Below are 26,736 nucleotides of genomic sequence, written 5' to 3'. Positions count from 1 at the left end.
AAGTGATCACATACTGCTGTCGTACTGGGTTGACACAGTGTTGGGGTTCACATCCCCTTGGAGCAGAGGTTCCTCTGATAGTTAGAGAGCGTGGTAGACCAGCACAGATGCCACTTCGTCACCCTGTATGGCCCTTCCTCGGGGAAGACTTTAACATGATAAGTGTTCTGCTACAGAAGCCTGACTCCAGAGAGGGTGTCATCTGGGACTTGGCCTGATTTCAGCTTGTTCTGGTCTCCTGAGGTAAAATTCCCTCCTCTCAAGCCAACTTGCCCTTCTTGCTAATGTCACTGATGTGCCAGAGTGTCCATTTTTAATCTGAGCAAATTAAGGACAAGTGTCACAGATTGTAATTACTCAAGGAACTCGGGAAAACTAATTAATACACAACACCCACAACAAATTATACATTTCTTCCTTTCTTTCGGTTAAGGTACCAGAAAAGTGTGTTCTGAGAACAATCAGGGAAAGAGCATTGCTCAGGCCTGCCAAGGCCGGTCACCAAGCTGTTCTTTGACTCTGCTGTGTGCTGGTGGGGGATTATCAGAGATGGTCACAGGCTCAGTGCCAGGGCTCTGAGTGGCAGCTGCATCAACTTTACCACTGAGGAAAGAGGCCAGGTACCCATGAGGCCTTTCTTGCAACTTCACACCAAAGTGAGACGTCTCTTTATCTGGAAAACAGCAAGGTTATAGGCGGTAGAGAGCCTACAGCACATGAGGGGAGCAACCTGCTGCCTTCCATCTGGCCCCAGAGAGCTGAGTTAAGTGATAGGTCATAGAGCACCCTTCACTTTCAGAGAAGGGATAGCAGTCAGGAACTCTTCTCCAGGATTCAGTGGTTTTGTTCTCTCTCTTTCTTACTGTCTCTCTCACTATCTCTCTCTCTCCCTCTCTTTTAAGTCACAGCAAAAATAGAATCCCAGTACCTGCTGAATTTTCCTAAGTGTGTCTGGAAAGTGGGCTCTAAGATAACCTCAATGATAAATCACGAAATTAGCTCATTTACAGACCCATTGTCAAAGTTGAGGCCCCTTCACCTGGAGTTGCCATTTATGTGAAGTGTCATTGCAAAGTGTTAGCGTGATTACCAAAACAAAGGGATAAACGAGCAAACTGTCAATGCTGTGAGCACGGAGGCGGGGATGGAGACATGGAGAAACAACCGTTAGTCCCAGGAGAGCCAACGACAGTCAGCAGAATGGAAAAGTTTTCTGAATAGAAGCACCAGTGAGAAGGGTCTTGTAAAGTGAGTTTGGGAGAGCTGGATGTCTCTGTCAGTATGCATGAACACTTGTGTGACTATTAAACTTTGTATGTGATCCATGCACCTATGTGTGTGCACTTAGGTATCTGAGTATGGGCGCAAGTAAGAGGCTTGTGTGTGTGAATGCCTGTGCTTATATAAATGTGCAGAGGGTGGTGATCAATAGTGAGTGTGCACATATGGTGATATGCATGTGTGAGCCTGTAGGTGTTCCTATTGACAGAGACATATCTACGTATTTCTCTACTGAATAAGTATATGCCTTTATATGTAGTAGGCCTTTTGATAAGTTCAAGGAGGAGTGAGAATGCACAACGTCATATGTGGATTCATGTCATGTATCTGTGTGTTTGTATACTTACACATATGTGTTATGATCTATGTGTAAATGTGAGTGTGCACATGCATACATCTGTGTAGTTTTTAAAGCGGGTGTGATCATGTAGATATATACATACACACATACATACATATGTATGTGTATATATATTTTTGATAAACATAATGTGCATTCACATGCCTTTGGGGTGTCTATATACACATCCTAATTTGCGATAAGGAGTATAAATATATATTCATATGTGTGATCATGTCCATATGTATGTGTAGATATATGTATAGGAAGATTCGAATCTATATAAGAGGGTATGTATGTGTGCATCATGTGTCTACATATTTTAAGGAACACAAACACACTCTAGGTCAGATTAGATTCCATTTACCACTCTCCATCTTCCATTCCTAATACCTCATCCCTCCCCACATCATTTGTATGGTAATAGCCCATTGAACAGACATCCCTAACACTTGGAGGGCTGGAGTTGGGGAGGAGAGGTGTGTTCTTCTTGTGCACACTTGGCACCTGGTTCTGAACCCAGCTCTGGGATGGTGCTGATTAAACATCAGTCCCATGGAGGAACTGTACTTCATACTGATGAGGATGAAGATGGTCCATATGGAGACAGGCAACTCTCATCGTATTCCTCCCTCACCAGAACAGCTACGTTCCCTGCTGAAACTTTGGGAGCCTGGGATATGCCCCTCTCTCTTTTCATGTTTCTTTTTGAAACATAAATGCATTTCTTGAATTAGAGTGGAATTACACAGGAGATCTGAGCCCTGAAGAAACGTGAAGAAAACCTTTCTTCAAAATCCCTTCCATTGTGAGAAACCTAACCTCCTGCAATGTTCTCAGTTTATTTAGTGGAAACTCAGCATCCTCCTGATGATTCTCATTTTCTTGTTCCTTGTACCCACTTAGTTCTCTGTTATTTCAGTTTGGAAGTAATTTAGAAACAGACCCAACTTATTCCTCATGGCCAGTGCACTAGGAAAGAGGTGTACTTTCCTGCCTAACACTGTATGAATGTTGGGGTTTTCTTCTCAATTTCTCCTATATCACACTCGACCCTGGCCATGGCTGCCTTTCGATAAAATGATCAATTGTATGACACCAAAGAGTAAGCAATTAATAACAACCAGCCCTCTTCTCTATCTATGCTTGGTAGTTTAGTTGATCCTTCTCTCTGATATAGATCTCTCATGCATTAAATGACAGCAGTCTTACGGGGAGACTAGATTGTGTTTTCCAGACCTAAAAATCCAATTGTATTGACCAGCTTTTTATCACTATCACAAAATGCTTGAGCTAATCTATTTGAAAAGAAACAAGGTCTATTTTGGCTTACAGGTTAAGGGGAGGGCATGGATTTTATAATCACCTTCAAGGGCTCTCTTCAAATAATCGAATATTCTTTAAATAGATCCCACCTATTAAACATCTCCCAGTCTCCCCGTTGTGCCATGGGATGGAGGCCACACCTTTTACACATGGAGCTTGAAGGTGACTTTATGTCCAAGTAAAGCAGATCTTGATATTCCAGGATGTTTCCGCAAATATCATTTTCTAGATAATCGATAGTGAAGAACAGATCTATACTCTTTAAATGCTGTATCCAGCTCAAACTGTAAAAGACATCTATGCATGCATTTAATATCTTCCTTTGTTAAGTGGTTGAAATTTCTTAGTGATCAATTAACAGTCTCCCCCAGTGTAATATGCAACAGTACTGATTATTTCCTAGGTGACTTTGAAAAAAATAATCGCCTACCTTTTTACATGTGTGTTCATCTGTGCACATGTGTAGGTACACGTGTGTTTTAATGTCTACACACACACACACACACACACACACACACACACACACACACACACACACTCACGCACGTTTATATGTTTATCTGCAGAGGCCAGAGACTGACATTGAGGTTAAGATTGAGGTTAAGAGTCTTGCTTAGTAACTTTCTGTCCTATCATGGAAGACACATGGTCTCTCACATGAGTTCAGAGATCACTGCTATAGCAGGCCTAGCTGATTAGCTTACTCTGGGACCCCCTGTCATCACTCTCTAGCATTGGAATTGCATATTGGTTGCCATACTCTCTAGACATGTATATAGGTTCTGGAGATGTGAACGCTGTTCTCAGGCTTACACAGTGAACATTTTATTCAGTGAGCCATCCCCCCCCCCCAATCCTGATAGCTTCCTAAGCTTCATCTTTTGCCATATAAAACTTTCCTGTTGATAGTAATAAACTCACACAATCCTATAAGATTTTCTAAAGGATGGTACTACCTGCACCAGGAAGGCTCATCAGCAAAAAACTCCATCAGTATAAGACCCAGTCTTCATCCTCTGTGACAGAATGGCAACCCTCTTCCCTAGAGGTACCTTGAGAGAAGGAGGAAATCATCACAAAGAATTTACATGAGTCCCACATGACTCTTTCCCTCAACCCTAGTCAGTTTTTAAAAAATACATTTTTGATGAAAATGTTACCAGATTTTTCTTGAAATAAGATGGATAAAATTTTTGCCAGATTCCCCAAATTAGAATCTAAGTGATTATTGACAGAGATGTGGATCCTGAAATGAATTCAGTCACGTTGTTGAATTTTTTAAGTTAGCATGCTTCACTTCATTTTATGAGAAAATATTGGTATTGCACTAAGCTTTTAAATAACACATATAATTATATCCTCATTAATAGATGCCAAATATTATCATTTAATACATTGCTCCAATTAATTATGTTTTTAAATTGAACATCTAATTTCGTGCAAGTTATATTTAAATAATTATGTCTCATGCTAATGAAATAGAGTGTGCTTCAGCACCTTCTTCATAAATGCAAAATAAAATGACCTATAAAATCAAGCCTGGTTTCCTTCATTGGCTCATTTGCCCCTCCCTCTCTGGTACTGTCCCTCTTATTTTTTTTTTTTCCTCGCCAGGCTAACACAGCTTGTGTTTCTAGGGTCCTAGAAAACCTTATTCCCTATGTGTGCTGCCATCTTCGATGGTGCAAGAATGGTATTCGTCATCCCAAGGTCCCCTTTCCTCACTGCTATGGTCAAACTGCACTTGCTTTCCCTTGGAGGAGTCTTTCTCAACTCCATGTTGAGCTTTCAAAATATAGGGCCCATTGCTCTGATAGAATATTCCCTGCACAACCAAGCTGGTACCCGCCTCTTGCTGCCCCCTTCTCTACTTCTATATAATCCTGGTGTCTTGTTCATCTTGAACCCTCAGCATGTAGTGGCAGATGATAGACTCCTTTTTTACCCCCTTTCTTTTCTCCCCTTTTCTCAATCAGTGGATAGAGAAACAAACTAAGAAAACTGGCAGACGAGATCAATGTTCTTTTGAATGACTGAATGAAAGTCAGTAAACCAGTGAGTTCTATGAATGTTTGTGGGTTGGGGATTTATGGGGTTGGCACACCTGAGCATAAATAAGAACCAGAAGACCTATATGTTAAATTCAAAAGTTAAAGGCACACTCCAAAGCTGTGCCATTGAGTTAAATGAGGTAATTTATTTAAGGATCTAGCAAATGTCTCTTGGTAGCTCTGAAATACAGTAATGCATTTTATTGTGCTCCTTATAGTTGCTGTTGCTGTGTTGTTTAGTAATTAGGAAATGAACAAAGCTACCTAATAGAGCAGATGCCACCGGATAATGCTAAAGTATATCTTTAACAATGCTATCTTCATTTGCATCGAAACATTCTTGAAACAAATTATGATGCATAACAATGTAATTACATATAATGCATAAAACAATTTAATACACAATGTACTTTGATATGATTCTCATAATGGATTATCATATGTTTGCATAGTGATAGTAGCTTACTTCTTTATAAGAATAATAGACATACATATAGTATTACATTTTATTGCATTTTAGATAATATATTTTATCGTTTGTAATAAATGTTCACACCTCCTCTTCCAGTGATATTTAGGTTTTTGACTCTCTGTTACTCTTATGTGTGCCATTATTATACACAAAAACCATCACCTATTTCACTTCAAGTTTTCTTTTTGTCCATACTCTTTTACACTAGCCCAGTTCAAGCTGTGCCTTTTAACTCTCCTCAAAGGTCAACAGTAATGTTTATAGAAAAATTGATTTTTTTCATTTAATTTTCCATTAATTAAACTACCTTTGAATTGAATGGGTGCTAAACTAAAATTGGTTTATGAATGATAAGGAAGACAATCGCAGAGGGTTCGAATAACTTCCTCAGATATGTCCTGTAAAACAACCTGAATTTCCTGGCCATAAGATTATGCAGTGGGGGCTGGAGAGATGGCTCAGAGGTTAAGAGCACTTATTGTTCTCCCAGAGGTCCTGAGTTCAATTCCCAGCAATCACATGGTGGCTCACAACCATCGGTGCCCTCTTCTGGCCTGCAGGCACACATGCAGACAGACTACTGTGAACAAAATAAATAAATAAATCTTTTTTTAAAAAAAAAAAAAAAGATTATGCAGTGTAGTTGTCCTTTCCAAACATCTTAAAACACCATATGCTGATTACCTGTCTACTTAGCATAATTAGAGCCACTCTGTCTTATAGGGTGCTTCTCACCTGTGACCGCTTTCTTATCATTTCATTAATGCAGTTGTTGGTTGCAGGGATGTTTATGGCATTCACATGGGTGAACTCTTAGCCTGAAGAACACTCAACTTCTTTGACAGAATAAAAAAAAAAATCATGATAAAACAGACAACCTACCGGTAGCAGCAAATGTGTTACTTCTAACTGAACTAGACCAAGACATCTCCAAAACAAAGGGTTGGCTCCAGCGTCAACATAGGTGATGTGGTAGAAGGCTCCCTGCTCCAGAACAAGAGGCTCCTTGTCCTCCTACAGCTGAGATCAAAATTCATTGCTCTATAAACTCCCCAGAATCCCCTGGTGTTTGAGAAGGCGAGGAGATTTGATTTTGTTCTTACAACAAAAATGCCTGTGTAAAGAATTCTTTAGTCTGCAACAATAGCAACACTAAATCCTTTTATCTGAAACCTGAGAGCCTGAGTAGAAACATAGAATTTGGAAGACAGTTCCTGAGATAACAAAATAGATTCTTTAAATAGCTTGCTGATTTTTCTCTTTTCTTTTCTTTTCTTTTCTTCCCTTCCCTTCCTCTCTCTCTCTCTCTCTCTCTCTCTCTCTCTCTCTCTCTCTATCTCTATCTCTATCTCTATCTCTCTCTATCTCTCCTTTTCCATATGTATTCTTAAACATCTACCCCATCCTCCAGATTTGGGACTTCTATCCACCTTTATTTAGTCTCTCCATCTCAACTGTGAACAGCTTGATGCACTTCGAGCTACATTGTTGTAGCTGTCCAGGAAGGAGTAGACAATAACATAAAATAAAATAGACCTTGAAGGAAAACAGAACACAGATTTGTGCCCATGGCAAGGGAAACAGACTCGTGTGAAATTGCCGATCATCTGAGTCTTAGTAAATAGATCTTGTAAAATGTTCCTGACTAGTGCTTGTTACTCATGCAGTTTCAAGATGAAGGAATGAATTCTCTGAAGGACTTTCCCATCCCTCTAATTTCTGTGTGTTCGCCAAGGAGAAAAGAGCAGAGCTACTCGGTTGCCCTAATGTGTGGGCAGAGTGTGTTTTCCATGAGTTTAAACATGCAGTATTGTTTTGCTTGTATTTGTCATATGTTCTCAATATTTATGTGTTTAAGGCAAGGCATGAAATCTATGTTGAACACATATTAACACAAAACATATCTCTGGCCTCTGAGGAGAAACAGAATTGAGCAAATGTCCCAAAAATCAAATGAGCAATTATTTCTAGACCACAAGCTCATGGGTACTTTCATGGAGGATTTGACATTTGGGCTTGATCTTAAGGCATGGGGGAGGTTTCAGTGAGCTGTGTTGGTAAGGACTGCATCCCAGGCAGTGTCTATGAGTGCCAAGTTACAGAAGATACAGCACCCAGAGGCTATTTGAGGAGAGGAGAGACAGTCTTAACTTAAATGGGAGGATTAGGTTGGGGAGGATAGTGTAGCACACACGGGAGAAAGTAAAGAGATATCAGATCGCAGAAGCTCATTTTTCTTCCTACTAGGTATATAATGCCAAATCAGAAAAATAGAAGATTCAGAAGCAAAATCCTATTGAGGTCAGGGACAGGGAAGGTAACCAAGGATTGTAGCATGCTCAGACTCACATTCACTTCTACGGGAACTTATTTATCATAGATATGTAAAATACAGATCATAACGTAATAGTAATGGAACTGATTACGTCAGCATTCTGTTGTGGAAAAGTAAGTAATTAAAACAAACATATTAAGTTATATACATGTAATGTTTTTTGCATCTATGACTTCTCCCCCCGCCATCTGTGCTAATCTTCATTGCATCACTGTGACAAAATATCTGAGCTATCCAAAATACCTGAGATAACCAAATTATAAGTTTAGAGCTGAACACTCCACAGTCACTTTTTCTTAGCATGTTTGCCATCACTTGAACCATACAGCCCAGCTTTAAAGATTTAAGTGCCTTCTTTAAGACACACAGACCTAACTGCTTTTAATCCCCTAACCAATCTTTCAATATCTTGCTCAACATCTTGCAGGCCTGCTCCCCCAGTCTTGCCTAAGCAACTCCCCAAGATGAATTTTGATGTGTTCTTATGTTCAGCTATGGGCTGCTGACACACACATACAGAGGCAATCTGAGTTTAGTAAGGAGGAGGTGTTTGTGAAAATTGAAATGCCATCTGAATGAAAGACATTCAAGTCCTTAGAACATAGTCCCTGTGGCAATGAGCCCCTCACATTCTCTTCACAATTGCTGTTCACCTCACTTTTCATTTCTCGGCATTGTTCCACGCTCACCACTAAGATATTTTAAAGTCATAGATCATTCCATTAAGGCTACATATCTCTTGGGGTGCAGTGGAGTTTGTGAAGATCTTTTCAATATCGAAGGGCTTCCAAAGTTCTCTGATTGAGTTAGTACAAATAGAGAAATGAATGAAAGAAAACATATCTCCCCTTGAGATCCCTTGGATAAGGAGATCTCCACACACAGGCAGATTCATAATGATGTCTATAAATCCCAACACAATTTAATTTGTCTTTCACTTATTCTAAATCCTCTGGGGGAGGATGCAAGGAATGCAATGAAGAAGAGATGGTTCGGGTTACAATCTCTCACTCCTTCTGCCTCTGCGTGCCAAGAAGGAGAAAGGGGGCACATCCTGTGGGAATATCAGGTCTTTAGAAAGTTGGATCCCTTTTGCATAGGCCAAAAGAAATAATTTATGTTTCTGAGAATGGCAGAGGAGAGGTAATAACTGACCTGTGTGGTCCAGCCTGCGGTTTCAGGTTTCACCAAGAGCCATCCCAGGATCAATGTCCTACCACATCATCTCAGCATCTCTCGGACTGTATCAGAAATGACCTGATCAGCAGCCACATACTTGTGGGCTAGCCTTTAAAATTATGGTGGGACTGCCTGGTCGAAACTCAATATTTAGGAAGCAGAAGTTCTTCTCCATAGAAGTAAACCAAACAAAAGAACCAAAAACACCTCACTAGCCCCTATAAAATATGCACTTTAGATTAATTCTGTTCCTTTGTTTTCTCAATGGCATTGATGATGAAATTCAAACTATTCTTTTTAGGTTCAGCTAGCCAAAATTCCATCTAAAGCTTAGCCCTCCTCTTGCACTCAGGAGAGAGGATGGCAGCAGGTAGCCATGTGTGCAATACAGAATTTCCTGGGTCTGAGACATGTTGAGATGGCTTCAAGTTCAGTGTAAGTGTTTCTCAGGCAGAACATGGAGTGTTCAATTGATCACACCCACTTCTCTTCAATTTGTTTGCTCTCTCTTTCCTTAACACACACCCCTGATGTAAGGCTCTTCTGAAACAAAAGGTTCACTTGTATTGGTATGTCTATCTCCAGGGCTGTTATTCACAAGGATCTTAAGAACCACTGTGACACAAAACTGTTTGGGCATAAGGGTACATCAAAAGAAATTTACAGAGGAGTTAAGAAATAAGCATTTTTTTTTTTATTCTTTGGAGGTAGAGTTATGGTAGTCCAGATTAGCCTTGAACTCACTAAGTAGCTAAGTATGACCTTGAACTCTTGATCATTCTGTTTCTGCTTTCGAGGTGAGGAATTCTAGCCATCCTTTACCAAACCTAGTTGAGCGATTTATTTTTTTTATTTTTATTTTTTAATATTTATTTATTATGTATACAATGTTTTGTCTGTGTGTATGCCTGTAGGCCAGAAGAGGGCACCAGACCTCATTACAGATGGTAGTGAGCCACCATGTGGTTGCTGGGAATTGAAATCAGGACCTTTGGAAGAGCAGACAATGCTCTTAACTGCTGAGCCATCTCTCCAGCCCCCAGTTGATCAATTTATAAGAAAAAAAAATGCAAGACAGGGCTTAGATTCATTGGCGGGGAGCAATAGATGGTGTTTACTTGTGGTGCAAAATAATATATTATTCAATATCTATATAAATTGCTAAATAACATTAAACAATTACATAAATTACTAAATTATTAATATATATATTAAATAACTATGAAGTGGCACTTAGGGGATCTGCCAATAAAATTATGAGTCAGTGAATAAATGGACACATTATCTTTTCACTTTTTCAAGAATTAGAACCCAAGTCTAGTTTTTAAACTTTTGTAATTTGTTTTCTTTACACTACTAAAGCTCTCCTGATCTTTTGTACTGCACACTTGACCCTCAAATGTTGCATAGATTATATCCCATGACCAAGTTTATTTCTTTGTGGTTTTAAAGGCATGGTGAAAGGAAAATTTTTCTAATATGGAACTGGAACAGTGAAGCCACTTAGGGCAGAGGGATAGACTTCAAATTAAACACAAGTCTCCGTGTTTTCAGCCAATGTATACTTCTACCCACAGGCTCTGATTTCTCCTCAGACGAGAACAGGCTCCCCTGTACATTTTATAGGGATAATGATTTTTGCAGGACTGTGGCTCAACAGGACACATCCACCGCTTGGAGTTCCATGTCTTCTCTTCACTGCTCTAAGAAACGTATCAAGCAGTGACATGTCTCAGATGCATCATTGGATGAAGTAACATTTTAACAAGGGCCCACAGTTTTCAATAGAATGAATCTAAAACGTATCTTAAGAAACACACTTTGAGAACTGTAAAAATCAGGCATGAGAATGGTTGTCTTTTGCTCATCATGGAAGCCGTAGCTGTAAGAATGACATCATCATTTTTCATTTCTGAAGAGTCAAACTGGCTTTCAAAGGTCAACCTGATCGTGCTTTAAACACCTACAGGGGCATGGACTTTGGGTATCTCCCCGTAGTAGTTAATATCTCTTGGCTCATTGTGTGTAGAGCACAGACATTCATGGACACTAAATCTATCCTAACCCAAGTTTAAAGCAAACAACCAAGCAAATGGATATGACCTGGCTCAGTGGAATTCATCAATTTATATTAGTTAAGTAAGTCATTTAGATATTCAAGGCTCAAACTTCAGTATATTGCATGACATCCAAATATCTTCTCTCGATAGTCTTTTCAGAGAAGAGCACACCAACTGCTTAGCCAAACCAAATGCTCAGCCCTAAAATCACGAATAAAGATAACATTATTCAAACTGGGAAGATTATATTTAGGAATATTATATGTGTGTGTGTGTGTGTGTGTGTGTGTGTATGTATGTGTGTGTGTGTATACAACATAGCAACAAAAAAGAGGCCATGAATTTAAAAGAAATTAAGGAGCAGTATGTAGGTGGGTTGGGAATGGATGAAGGGAGAAATGATATAATTTCAAAAATAAAAGAAAAATAAAAAATATTTCTCCCATATAGTTATTATATATTGGGCTATTGACTACCATCTACAGTTCTCCAGTCCCTCAAATATCTTTTCCTTCAGTCCATTGAACTCCACCATTTTGAAGAGAAAAAAAAAAGTCCACGCTAAGAAACCCATTGAGCAAGTCTCCTTGAACATCTTGCAAGCCAGCTCTCTTTCCTCCTGCCGTACTTTCGTGCTGTTCTCATTAACTCACCCTCTTCTGCTCCTCTTCTTTCTTCTATTTTGATGAATGATCTGAATCACACTTCCTGAGACATTCTTGGGGCTATTTGTGCAGTAAGAAGGATGACAATTGTTTTTGTGACCTTCCATGGGAGACTGACAGGTTTTTGCAAGCCTTTCAGTCACATGACAGAAATCCCTGGCTTCTGTTTGGCCCTAGTAAAAGTCTCATCATTGTTCTTCCTCCAGAGAGGTAAGCTACACCCATAAATATGTATTGATTGAATCACAGGCTATAGGAGCACTTGGCCTTATGTGATTATGATACATCTAAACCTCTAAGGTCTTTCTTCATTCTAGTTTAAGAACAGCGGCATCTGCTCTCTGACTGGTTTGCTTATATTTTAAGTGAATGAGAATGAATGCAAGCAGAATAGTAGGTAACTAGCGATTCTTGCCCCTCATCCTTCCCTGGAAGTGCCTGGAGCTGCACTGGAAGTACCTCATTAGTTTAGTTAACTTAAAAAACCAAGGAAATAATACAGTATGCCCTTTCCCAGGAAAGTGTTGAATCCGTGGCAGACTTGGTGATGGTGTGAAGAAACTGATAAACACAAAGCTCCGGGCAACCATGCTAATTGTTCTGGGTGATGATGGTAACATGCTCACGGTGGGGGGCTGTTGAATAAGCTGCTGGTGCCTCTTGGAGGAGATGCAGCATCCACAGAGCTCTGATCTGAAGAAAGCAGAGGAAGAAGAGAGAATAGTACAGAGCAGGCAAGCTGTCCAAAACCTCCCCTGACCCCAGAGCTCAGGCCCTGGGGGACATCAGAACTGTCCTTTGCTGTCCCACACAGACTGAGGGGAAGCCAGAGTTGCATCTCATTAGCAAGAAGCAATGGGGAGCAGTTCAGCCTTCTCAGAGGGGAGATGGGTGATAGGCAGTCGGGGAGAGCATGCTGAATAAATATAAGTGTGTGGAATTTTAAAAGTCTTCCCCTCTTGCCTCTCTGTAGGTGGCTGCCTCTCAAGGTCTGGCAGGCACCCAAGTGCTGAGCATTACCTCGGCATTTGAAGATAAAATGAGTGCAAAAGGAATCGGCAAGGCTGCGTTTTATGCGGCATCAACATGAAGGAATGCCACGGGCTGGGTTTTGCTCACCCTGTTAGCATGCAGAATGATTTCGAACTATAGAAAGCTGCCTTTCCCCATCCAGGAAAAACAAACAGAACAAAAAAAAGCAGAACTAATTAAGATCGTCATATCTCAATAAATATGTAAATGAAAAATGCAAACAAAGAAATTCTATTTATCACATCATAAAGTTGCAAATTGCTGTACAGGCTGGCTTGGAAGAATGGAAAGGAATTGAGCGTTTTAATGGCTTTGCTTGGAGACTGTGTGATCCATAGGGTGCCTCCATAGGGTGATGTTTAAGCAGGAAAATGAGGTACTGGCCAGGACAAGATTCTTTCTGAGCTTGATTTTTCCAGTTGTAATAGAGAGGAAAGGGGAGGAAGTGCAGTAACCGTCTTACTTACCTTTGCCTTGCTCTGATAATATGCTCTAATGGAAGCAACCTCCCAGAGAGGTTTATTATGGCTTATAGTTCTAGAGAATTATAGTCTATCCTTGCAGGGAAGACTTGGCAGCGGGAAGGAAATGCTGTCGTGTTGAATGTTGGCTGGTCACATTGCTTCCACACTCAGGAATCAAAGGGCAAACATGGAATGAAGCACGGCTGTTTAAATTTCAGAGCCCATTCCAGGGAACCATTTCTTATAGTGGACCTCCACCTCCTAATGCAGTAGTTCTCAACCTGTGGCTCATGGACCCTTTGGAAAGGGGTTGCCTATCAGATATCCTGCTTATCAGATATTTACATTACTATTTGTAAGAGTAACACAATCATAGTTACGAATTAGCAACGGAATAATTTCATGGTTGGGGGTCGCCACATGAGGACCTGTATTAGTGAGTCGCAGCATTAGGAAGGTTGACAACCACTGTTCTAAAGTTTCATGGCCTTGCCAAACAGCAACATCAACTGGAGGCCAAGTGTTCAAAGGCATGACTGAATCGGGGGGTGGTTGTTTCACATTCAAACTTCAGGAGTAAATAACTGAGTTCTTGTGCTATGACATTTGCTTCTGGTTTTTCAATTTATGGAGGAAAATAAGAGCGCCATTTTATACATTAATCCAACGAGGCTCACAGAAGGCCGATTTTCATTCTAGACATTGTGCTTAGAGCTAAAATTCAAACTCTGTGTTGAGTGGCTGATTCCAAGTTTCTATGTTGTTTTTAATTTATACTTTTCTCATGTGTCACAAGACTCCTTAGGATCACCCAAAGTAACTTTTGGGTGTGTGCCCAGAAGACATCAAAACAACTGTGTCTTGAAAGAGAAGACTAAAAAACTATTCAGAGATGTCTCTAGGTGGTTTCCACTTCCAGGTATTAAAATACACTCTCTCGAACGGAACTACAGTTAGATTTCTGTATCATATTATTTCCTTTTATTTATTCTCAATTATATTTAATTCTTTCCTGTTGAATTCATCATCTTTGAAAGGGGAAAGAGAAAGGATACCAGATAATAGCTGGCACCCAAATATTGCTGAAGATACTGTAACCCTGGCTTACTGCACATATTTTGAGCTAAGAGAGTAAAGTTGAAACCTCTAGAGAGAGATAGTGTCACCCCTGTTATGCTGGTGCCTTTGTTTTAGAAACTGTTCTCTGCTTTTTACCCTTGTAGAATGTTGCCTTTAGAAGTCTCTGAGCATCAGGACTGTGTTTTGGTTCTTGTACGCAAGACTAACATCAGGGTGAGACTATATGTAAGGATGAGGGATTATTAGGAATGAACAAATAGTTAATGAGGTAGGAATAGCCTGGTACCTATTAAGTACTTCTCACCGCCCTGTCTCTGCACAAAAGAACAGTGAAATTAGCATCCTTCCAAATAACGAAATGAATGCTTAGAATTACTTATTACCACTGCCAGTCATCAGATCGAAGATACATGACTTCCAAAGATCAGTGAAAAGAAATACTTGAGCATGTGGGTGGGAGGGAGAGAGTCTTGCGCAGGAAGAGAGGAGAAGAGAGTTCTCAGAAAGGTTTCAAAACAAGATGACTTGAAAGCTTTGCTTTTCTCAAGAGAAGATCCAGGGATGTCAAAGATGTTTGTATTGTGTTTTGGTAGATTTGAGTGATTTTGTTTATAGGAAATGAAAAGAGAGAATGGGGGAGAATCTGGATAGATACTGCTACTCTGCCCGCTTTCTGGAGGATAACTGCTGGCTACAGTCTGTCTTTAATAGTCCTCTCCTTCTTTCCATTTCTCTGCGTTTCCCTTCCTTCCCTTTCCACTTCTCTTTAGTTCCTTTCTTGTTGTCTCTACATTTCTCTCTTTTTTATCTCCAGTAGTATATTCATTAAAAATTGTCTAATTCCATCTTTCAATTTCTGAAATCTGAATTTGATTACTTCTGATGTTCTGGGCTTTCTCAAGCTCTTCCATATGCCTACCTGCATCTCCCTTGTAAAAACAAAACAAACATACAAGCAACACCCCAAAATGCATTATAATCAAGGCACATTCCCCAGTTTGGAAGACATATCTTTGTGTTTTCATGCTCATATCTTTTCTGCTGTCACTGGGCATGTACTTCCCATGTGTACCATTTCCAGATCCAGCCGTGCTGTCTGACATGAAGAAGGCTCAGAGTTGCGTGGGTGAGTGGATGGATAAATACAGAGGACTTCACTTTGCTCTGAATCGGGCTGCTTGTGTATCTGACAGCCGATGTGTCCCTTTGATCAGCAATTTTATGTCTTTCTGTAGTTAAATTTTTTTATTTGTCTTTGAACTTTGTGTTTTACCATTGATAACTTTTACTATCATATCTAATATTTTCCAAACACATATTTAAATTCTAATTTTATTTACTTCACTTGCTCTTTTTTCTTTCTTCTTTGATATTATTTTTAAACCAATTATTATTAGTTCTTTGGGAACTAATAATAATAATAATTCCTTCCCCTGGATTCTCCCTGACCTATTCCCCTTCCCTATCTACCCAACTTTCTGTCCTCTTTATTAGTTTGTTTGCTTTTAGCCCATCAAGGGACGTTTATGTTGGCTGTATACTCTTGGATATGATATCTCACTTGAGTATGGTAGGCCTACCAGAGGCAATCTTACCTCCCATCTTGCAGCAGCTGTCACTCACCATTCATTCCTCAGCAGGCTAGAAGAGTGATTGAACAACACTGAAGGTTTTTGAGAAATGTCATACTGAATCCTCCTCCAGTAGAAGCCTCCTACATTTTATGCATACGCATATAGAAAATAAGTTAACATGGAATCAGCCTGTTACAGGATAATGAAGCTTCTTAGATGCCACAGTCTGACTACTAAAAAGCCCAGGGTCTGAAGTGGGTCATCTTTCTTTTGGTTGCTTTTTTCCCTTCTTATCTGTTATCGCTTTTTTCTTTGGTCGTTTGATTTATTCCCTAGCATTTAATGTAAATTTTCCAACTCTGACTTCCTTGTCAACTGACATTTTTTTCCTTGCAATTTCTGTCGTAGTTCTTGTTGCTTCATATACGACTGTGTCTCCCCTAGCTTTTAACCACTTTCAGCTTCCTTCTCTGATGTTATTCTTCTCATCTTTTATCAGCAGTTAGACTCGGAGTGAATTGTGAACAGATTATATGAACGTATGAACTGAATACCAAGAATAAGGACTTGCCTAGAAGGTTAAGGGTCCAGAATAGATTGCATTTTTTGTTTCTTGAGACTTAGTGTTTCTTCCTGCTTTGAACTTCTGACAGAAGTTACCTTCAAATCTTTATATTTTAAGTTGACAGTGAATAGACAAGAGTTATGTGTACTTATGGAAGATACCAGGTCTTGATTTTTCCATTTTGGACTCTTCTTCACATGAAGACATTTGGAATTACTTGTTTCGGGTGCAAAAATCTCCTCACTTTACCTCTCTTTTATCCTGTCACATACTTTGATTCAGTGGTAAATTGCAGATTTATAAGTATGCTTGCTATTTCTTCCAGACTCTGCATCCTTGAAAAGTAGCTTAGAATTCCTATTCAAGAATCCGTTTTCTTGATCACAACTGTTTGCTACTGTGGTGGTTTGAACAGGAATGGCCCCTAATGGTTCATGTATTTGCGTGCTTAGGGAGTGTGGCATTAGGAAGTATGGCTTTGTTCAAGTAGATTGGCCTTGTGGGGTAAGTGTCACCTTCTTGGGGGAAGTATGCCACTAGGGTTGTGCTTTGGAATTTCAAATGCTCAATCCAGGCCTATTATCTCTCTCTTCCTGCTGCCTGTAGATATGGTTAGAGAAGCTCCTTCTCCAGCACCATATCTGCCTGCATGCCACCATGCTTCCCACCATGACAATGATGGACTAAACCTCCAAACTGTAAGCCAGCCACCGTTAAATGTTTTCCTTTGTGAGTGTTGCTGTGCTCATGTTATCTCTTCACGACAATAGAGCATTGTCTAAGACAGCTGCTTTCTCTCATAGTATCTTAGCATGCTGGATAACTAGGGAAGTGTGCAGCCGTTATTTCTTATTATCGACATTTTATACAGTTTAATAGTTCATGGTTTTGAAACTAAGGTACTTTCCTAGTATTTGTTAATGTCATTGAAACAATTCATTTACAGTCCTTTTATCAGTGTTGGAGTTTATATAAGGAAATTGAAGACATCCATGATTCTCCACTAGTTGAAACCAGAAGGTTTTGCTCCACATTCTTCCTGTATTGGTGTATGAAGCAGAGCTCTCTGCATCAGACTTTCATGTCTGGCCTCCTAGGACGATGCCAATCTCACAAATTCTTATGGTTGTATAAATAGTAATTTCAGAATAACTTCTGTTCAGAAGTTCACTGTTTTCATACACACAATGAGATTTGTTACTTTCTGTCAGCTTACATACTTCCTAATTTTATGACTAAATCTGTTATATATAGTGACTGTGTTACTATCTTTTACAATCTTTTCTTTTTAAATTAATGTTTAAACGAGTTAATGCTGAAACATCAAAACTACACACATACACTCACTTGTGTATGTAAACATCTAAATTAGCTTTATTGTTCAAAAATGTCCTTTTATTTGCTTTACAAAAGCATGATCCTGGCATTCAAAATAATAGTTATGATTCTTTTCCTACATTATATATTCAGTGTTTTGAATTATTAAATTTATTTATTTTGTGTGTGAGGAAAGTACATGTGGCTATCAAAGGCAATGTGGTTGAGTCAGTTCTCTTCTTGCTGCTGGTCCCAAGGAGCTGTCAGGGGTTGTTAAACTTGGCAGCAGGAATTTCTAGCTGCTAAACTGTCCTATCAGCCCCAAATACATGGGTGCTATTTGACAAATTTTTACCACATTAAACAGGGGGGAAATTGCTATTTTTGCTTTGATTTTTTGATGTTGAATTTAATTTGATTGCTGAGCTGCTTTACAACTATTGAATTACATATGGCGGTGGCCATCAGTGTTTTGATTGCGCTAAATGTCCAGTTTAATTGTAAGAAATTGACAGCTTCACTGATTGGTTCTTCATCATGACTGATGATTTCCTTTATTATTTGGGGGATAGGCTTTTTAACCCTAGGTAATTTTCTTCTCTAGCAAAGTATTATTTAAGCAAGATTTTCTTTTCCCGTTCTCCTTTTATTTCACACAAAGGTCCTTCTGAAAGAATGCTTGTGCTTGCCACACCCATACTTAGAAGCGTTCTCACGTTTTAGCACTTGAGGCAGCAGAGTGCTGCCCAGATGGAGCGCATTTGGCAGCATCGGATGCTATTCTTTGGTTGTTGGTTGTTTTTGAGGGTAGAATAGTCAGCAGTCTTGTAGGCAGCTAAGGAGTAGAGACCAGCACACTTCAGGGCAAAGGGAATGGAGAATCCCAAGGGGAAGAGTGACCTTGTGCAGAGGCTGAAAGAGGAGCACTCTGTAAACGGCTTTCTCTGGCCGCATTTACCTATCGGCCAGTGTCAGTAAGAACAGGACATAGAAATAAACAAAACAGACCTGCAGATTTTGTAGTAGAGGCCAATATTCATAGGGTCAGAGAGAGCTAAAAATGGCCTGAGTGGATTAGGTGGCTAATCACTGTGTGTGTTGAATTTTATAGGTTAAATTAGATCACTGCTGATATGATCGAGGAGAACGATGAAAAGGACATATAGGGTAGAAGGTGCAACAATATCTAAAGGCAGAAAAAAAGGGTCTTTCCTGTTAGAGTATGGAAAAAATTAAGTATGCATCACGATGTAATAAGATTCATGATGCATGTTAATGATGGCAGAATTTGGCGTTTAGAAGGCCAAGTTGGAAACTGATGTAATTATTGCCTGCACAAAGAAAGCATGGAAATACAGAAGGTTTGCAGGTTTTTTGGTTTGGCTTTGTTTCAATTGTTGTCTGCCCTTCCCTGGTGATTTAGAAACTTTATATAACACTTTAATATACAGTGACTTACGAAAAATCTTACCACACCACTTTATGGTAAGTAAAACTGGCCCTGGCCCTGCTGCATTCAGTCAAAATCTGTGCAAAGGTACATTATATTGCATAGGTCCTAAGCATATTTAGTCTTTTTTTTCTTGTCGTTATTCCTTGTAAAGCAAATTGCAACAACAATTTACAAGATATTAAAAATAATAAGTAATCATGGAGATGATTTAAAGAATATGAAGAGACATGCATGGGTCATATGCAAATCCCCTGCTTTTTTTTTTACTCAAGATAATTGAAAATCTAGATATTTAGTATTTTCAGGAAATGCCAGTTACAAGGAGAAAGCTTGGAATGTGATTTTTTTTTTTTTACCTTAAATATCAGGAAACTGACCTGAAAATTTACAGGTGGGTTTTTTGAGGATCTCAGAACCTTACATAGTTCTTTGGAGGGTCAAGTCCATTGTGAATGATTCCATCCCTGGACTGGTAGTCCTGTGTTCTATAAGAAAGTAGACTGAGCAAGCCAGTAAGCAGTACCCATCCATTGTCTCTGCGTCTGTTCTGACCTCCAGGTAACTGTCCTATTGAGTTCTTGTCCTGGATTCCTTAATGATGGAATACAGTGTGGGAATGTAAGTCAAATAAATCTTTTCCTCCTCAATTTGCTTTTTAGTCATGGTGGTTTGTTATAGGAATAAAAACCCTAACCAAGGCAGATAGAGACACGAATTCTTTAAGAAGAAAGAAAGAAGGAAGAATGGAAGGAAGGAAGGAAGGAAGGAAGGAAGGAAGGAAGGAGAGAGAGAGAGAGAGAGAGAGAGAGAGAGAGAGAGAGAGAGAGAGAAAGGAAAGGAGAGAGGGAGGGAGGAAAGACTCCCTATACCAGTTACAAAGATCACACAAGGATTTGTAGTTATGGGAAATTAAATAACAACAATGCTCAATAAAATTCTCAAAACTAACTAGTGTGAATATAACTACTTAACTTGATTAACTGTACAATAGTGCACATCTTCCTTTATATAAAAAAGTACTTCTTGTGTTTTAGAAAACTGGCAAACCATTTTCAAGAATGTCTACACATTTTGACCAGCAATATATTAGAAGTCTAACTGATATCCTCTTGGCTATTTTGTATTATGGCTATTTTTAGCTTTCAGTCTCAATTTTCATTTTATCATAGTCTTCCCCTAATGACTGCTGTTGATGAATATCTTATGCCATACATATATCTTTTCATGTCATCTACATATTTCATAAATACATTTTTATAATTCATTTTGAAAGTGCCTTGCAAATTCTAAATGCAACTTCCTTATCAGATGTGCACTTTGAAAATATTTTCTCACACTAAGTAGATTTGTTATTTCATCTTCTTGACAAGCTCTTGCAGAATAGCATTTTGTTTTTGATGAAGTCCAATTTGTCTGTTTTTCTCCTCTTACAGATCATGTTTTGTGTAATTTCTAAGGATTCTTTGTCTAGGCCAGTCTCACTTACCTTTGCCTAGATATTTATATTCAGAAAGCTTTGCATTTTACATTTGAACCTAATCTCCATTCTGAATTAAATTTGTATAAAATATGATTTATAAAAAATTTTATGTTTTGTTAAGAAACATACAGTTGCTTCAAAAAAGGCAATATTCTTTTATTCACTAATTTTCATTTTTGTAAAATTGCAATCAATGGCTTTATTTGTGTGCATCTACATCTGGGCTCTCTGCTGTCTTCTGTTCTTGGTGTCTGCCACTCTTCCAATATTGTACTGTCTTGAGCACAGCCACTATGTGTACCTTGAAATGAAGTGATAAATCTGGAGTTATAGGTCAGTAAGTAGAGTATCTGCCAAAAACACACACCACTCCAAATCTGCTCCCTCACACCCCATATACCAGGGATGATGGTTACAATCCAAGCTTGTAATTACATACCTGTGATCCCAGTACCCTGGGGGATGGGGTGGGACCAGGAAGGAAGATCTAGAGTTCTGGTCACCGTGCCAACATAATGAGTCCAATGCCACCCTTATATATGACTTCTTATTTCAAAATATTGGTAGAAAAAATGGTTGAGTGGGTATTCCCATTTTGGTCTTGTTTTCAAAATCATCTTAGCTATTTCTCGTTCATTTCCTTTATGTATAAACTTTGGAATGATCTTCATTTTCAGTCTTTACTACGCTGAGTTTCTAAATCTTTTTCTGTTTGTTCACTTTTGTGAACATCTTTCTTTTCTGTGATCTGCCTCTTAAGCCTTTTGTATGGCATGTAACTCTGGCATGAGTCTGCTACATGTTTTATTAGATTAATATCCACTGCTTCGTTTTTAATCAATTATTATGAATTATGACAGTTTGTTACTGTTTGGAAATTCAGTTGATATTTACATGTCTTCAATTTTTCTTGCCTAATAGTTGTAGGAAGTTTGGAGACTTTGATTATCTTTTACACATTCCCAAGAGAACATTATTTTTGTATTTATCTGTGCATATACTTTTCATTTTCTCTTACATTGATGGCTAAGACTTCCTGTTGAATAGCAGTGATAAAATTCCCTTTTTATTCTTCCTAATCTTGACAAAGAATCAACTTTAACCACTGTGCTCAGTCTTACCTGATTTTACAGGTACTCTTTGTTAACAAAAGGTACTATTGGTATTTTAAGTGTGTTTTTCATCATTAATGAATATAGGACTTTGTCAATTCTTTTCTGAATACATGTATATGATCATGTAATTCTTACACAGTATCCTGTTAATATTGTGGATTACATTTATTGATTTTTAAATATGGAACCAGGATTGACTCTAAAGATTTAACTTCATATGGTCAGATTTATAATTATCCTATGTAATACTGAATCCTACTTGCTATTTTAAGAATATTGCTATTTTAAGAATAACATATTTTTATTTATGAGGAATAGAGGTTTGCAACTCTCTTTTTGTTTACAATGTCTAGTTTGGGTATCTTGTAATACTAGATTTATAAAATGAATAGAAAATATTCCTTCTTATTTTGTAGACAGATTTATAGAGAACTATTTTTTTTATTTTTCACATTTCTCTATTGAAATATCTGAGCCTACCATTTCTTTATTAAGACATTTTGAATTATGACTCTAGTTTTCTGAATAGTTCCAGGGACAGTCAGATGATCCATTTTACATAAGAAACCATGGTTGTTTTAATTTTCATTGTTTGAGGGACTGGTCCATATCATTTCTTGGGTGCTAACTTCACATATGTAAAGATCTTGCTATTTTTATTGTTTTTTTATATCTCCTTATCCCTTAGATGTTCTTGGTTTATTTCTGATACTTTCTTCTTTAACAATTTTATATTACAACAATATTATATATATATTTACAATGGCCATCTGTATTTCATTGTTTTTGTATTTTCAGTTTGCTTGAACCTTCCATTAACCCTTGCTCTTATTTTAGTTTTTTTCTTCTACTTGCTCTTCATCTCTTTATCTTTTTTTTTTATTATCCATTATACTTTTGACATTGAACTTTCTGTTGTGGTTGCTATGTGGGTTTTCTTATTTTCACTTTCTAACCCAGACGTGCCTAGAACTCTTGGCAATATTCCTACCTCAGTCTCCCAAGTACTGGGATTAAGAGAATGAGATATTAAATGTGCTGGATTTAAGCATTCACTGCTCTATTTTTTCTTTTGATTCCAATTGATAATCTGTGTCCAACCAATTTTTATTTATGTTCATTTTACATGCTTTTAAATATACTATTTTCTTGCCCTTGAGACATCTCCTTTGACCTTGTTTAGCCATCTAATTGTTAATGAAGAGTGTTCAACTGTGATTGCCTGTCTTTGAAGTCTACATCATGGCATTATAAACTATGTATAGATGCAAAATGGTTACTCTAGTCAAATAAGTCATGCGCATTTTTTATTTTTTTAGTGTGTGTGGTGTGTGTATGTACACATGTGAGTGTGTATGTGCATGTGCGTGACGGGGGCACCAAGAGTCTGCTTGTTTAAGAAAGTTCACCCCACCATTTAATTTTATCAGCTTTAGTCTTCAGGATGTACATTTGCTTTGTAGGTGTATTTTTCCTTCAATAACTGCTACTTTGCACTGTTTATCTTGTATCTAGCATTCTGCAGGGAACTGTATTTTACATCATTCATAATCAGTGTTATATTAATTGTGTCATGAATATCTATAAAACTTGAGAAGCCAGAGTTTTGTAAAAAGCAATTAAGAAAATAGCCATTTAGAATTATTTGTAATAAGGACTTTTCAAACTATCCCTCACATACATTCAGCAACTTTTTGCCTCTGCTGTGTTCTTTTGCATATTTTAGATATTCTGTAGAGTAAAGTAGATATGAATTTGGTGGGGCATGAGCTATCTTTTAATTTCAATTAAATTGCAGAAAACTCTGGTTCCAAACAGAACCAGATAGTTTAGTAACTATCTGAGATTGCCATTTAGAGGGGAATTTTTCAGTAAGGGAAAAAGTTATCCAAGGGGTCTCTTAGCAGCAGTTATGATGAATGTGTTAATAGAAATGTCTCATTTTCTTGGATGTTGAGAGCATGAAAGATTATAAATATAAGGAGTTGATTGTATGAGTAAAATATTGGAGAGGCATCAAGTCTGATGTATGTATCTCAACATGATCAATTTATCAACTCCACTGTAGTAGGAGGCTCTGAGTTTGTGATTGACTGGAGCCGTCTCTTCCTGGAGGACAAAGCCTTTGTAGAATAAACTGACCATGTTTACTCCTAGAAACTGAACCCCATTTGAAAGCCCCCCCCCCCATTATTCCTCTGATATTCGTGTTCCATTAAGGAGCAATGGAGAGCTGCAGCAAGGTCCTAAATTTGGAAATGGGGCAATTTTAGAGAGCTTACTAGCAGCATGCATTTATTTGCAATAATCATTGCAGTCACCTGGGTGGGAAGCAGCGTATCTAAATGCATAATTTTCTTCTGTACTGTGCTTTGGTGACTTCTGCATATCCACATCAGAGACGTGGAGTTAAATTTTGTTGACTGACATTATTTCACAGGGCATGCTGTTAGACAGCATCTTTGTGTTTCTTCACTAGAATTCACCTCAACTCCTGTGATCTCTTTTTGAGGGTTTTCTCCAAAGTCCAGTAGCCGGGGTTTGAAATCAGGCTCTTGATGGTTTATGGCACTGCCACCACAGTACCTAGGGTGGCAGCCGAAGAGTTTCAGACACTCAAGATTCTCAATGAACAGAAACTAGCTTAAAGCCAGGTAGCTTTTCCTCTCCTTTATTCAATGGCTTTATTACAGACAATCCAGTCTGTCAACTATAATGGCCACTTAATGCAACGGGACTGTGCAAACAAGGCTTGTATTTCTTTCTCCTTTTCTCCATTTGCTTCTTACCAGACCTTCAGTTCAGGCAACAGAGACTGTGGAGAGCACTGGGGAGCTCAGATCAGTCAGTAAACAATTAAGAACCTGGCCTGATTCATTTTCTAAGCTAACGTGAAACCACGCTACTGATTACCCACTTCCATTGTTTATGGAGAAGCAAGTGGATGAACAGTGCTGCCTGATTTATGAAGTGTTTGCCTTCTATAAATCACGGAGTAGAAACCCAGCATGCTGCTAATCCTAATTGGTTAAGTCCTAAGTAGGGAGTGATTAGAAAGTCTTCAGGTAGCTCATGCAAATGAGGGCGATATATAGCTGCTTGGGAGGAAATTCCCTCAGTTCACAGTACGCAGTAAAGTCTTGGGTCCATTGCGGCTGCTCCCTCTTGTCTCTTGCTGCTCAGCCCCTGGTGATCACCCAGTTGTTGATAAATTAGCAAAAGGGGGTTAATCATGCTGAAGTATCAGCATAGGGGAAACAGGATGCTGTTTCCTTGCTTGCTCATTTATTAATTTCTGTCTGGATTAATTTCTGTTTCCAATAAACCATTCATCATGATGAAGGTGAGCTATGTGAGTCCCACAGTGTGATTTGGTAGAAGGAGTACTGTTAAGTCTTGGAGTTCTTTGTACTTTGATTCTATTTGGGTGGGGACAGAATGGCATCTCATACATTCAGTGACATCCTTCTGGATGTGACCACATGAAGCTTAACCTGTCTTGAAAGTTCTACATATATTAGACTATCTACATCATCTGGATGAAAATGTGCAGGCAGACAGCAAAGTGCAGTTTTAGTTGGAAGAGGAAGAAAGGAATCCTAAAGACTTTTAATGGTATCCTGATTACTCTCAAGGGAGGAATTACAAAGGGAGAGGAATGAGATTTGAACTCATAGCAGCTGGGGCTCTCTGCACATAACGTGTAAAGATGAAGCCAGTTAAAATTCCAGTGTGGGTGGGAACTCACGTGCCCCAACCCTTGTTGAGGAACTACTGGAGTTGATGGTGGCTGGAGGAGGAAGAGTGAGAATTTTTATGAGTGTGGTCTCTCTTAGACTTCCCGTGGTTCAGTGGAGAGCCCCACATCCATGCACAGACAGGCAACACAGGTTGATCTTATTGGGTTATTTAAAAAAGGAGAATATGGAGAGTTGGAAAGAGTGTAGTAGGGAGTCTGCAAGAAGTTGAAGACGTTAGTGAGAAACTCTCAAAGACTAAATTACAACAATACTCAGAAAGGAGGATTGGCTACCTGCTCCTTCCATACTGTACCTTTTCTTTTTTCTGGCTAACTTATCTTTTCCTTCCTCCTCCACTCTCCACCACCCTGTGCCTATTTCCCTTTTCCTATGTGCTTTTCCTTCCTCTCCTCCCTCATTCTTCTCTTTGCTTGGAGGAGATGAACTACAGGTGCAGCAGCAGCACCACCACCAACAGCAGATCTGCTGAGGTCGATGATGAACCATCCTGCCTGGAAGAAATCGACTACAGTGCAGATAGCAGCTCAGACCCAGAGCACAGCTTCGCTGAGCTGGACCGGCAGATCCAGGAGTGTGCCTTTAACAAGGATGAAGAAGAGGAAAAAGAGGAAGGGACAAGGTGGAGAAGAAGATCTGTTCCCCAGTCCTAAGGTTCAGCACCAGCTCTGTGTCTCCAGCCACTGGACTAATGGCCATCACATGGCTTCTTTACTATTACATAAATAGTGCCTTAGCCAATAGAAAAGCTAGTTTGTGTGGCCTTAGCCATCCTTTTTGTTGTTGTTGTTGTTCTAGCTTTACTAGGAATAGAATCTGGATATGTCACAGATTTTATATATACAGCATGCTATAATTTCACTTATAATTGGATGTGGGTGATGGTTTCAGGATTTCCATGGATCCTTTTTAGACTGATTTCAGCTCTCCACCAGACTCGGGCCTGACACAATAGGAGACTATAACCAGAGAAGAGGGCTTCCTTTCTGGGTTCTCAGAAATAGTTCTAAACAATTCATTTATCCCAACTAGGAATAGTTTCTCAATACTATACCATTTGAGCTTGCAGCACAGACATGAATCCTACTCAGACCCTGAAAGGCTCGGCAGTTCCTCAGGTCCTGGGTGACAAACATAAAAGCATTGGAGACCACGTCACAGCAAGTATCGCCTTTGATGTTCTCTAACA

General features: G+C 38.9%; 1 protein-coding gene across 1 annotated transcript in view; it reads left to right on the top strand.

Annotated features, from left to right (window-relative positions):
- Positions 1-26,200, top strand: part of Agbl1 (ATP/GTP binding protein like 1) — a 703,551-nt gene extending 677,351 nt beyond the window's left edge. The window contains exon 23 of the mRNA XM_013350206.2: positions 25,981-26,200. Coding sequence (XP_013205660.2) covers positions 25,981-26,200 — 220 coding nt within the window. The remainder of the gene's footprint in view (positions 1-25,980) is intronic.
- Positions 26,201-26,736: the final 536 nt, after the last annotated feature.

The sequence above is a fragment of the Microtus ochrogaster genome, chromosome 22, assembly GCF_000317375.1.
Source record: "Microtus ochrogaster isolate Prairie Vole_2 chromosome 22, MicOch1.0, whole genome shotgun sequence".
Taxonomy (NCBI): domain Eukaryota; kingdom Metazoa; phylum Chordata; class Mammalia; order Rodentia; family Cricetidae; genus Microtus; species Microtus ochrogaster.
Note: the sequence above shows the minus strand (reverse complement) of the source record. Positions and strands in the feature narration are given on the sequence as shown.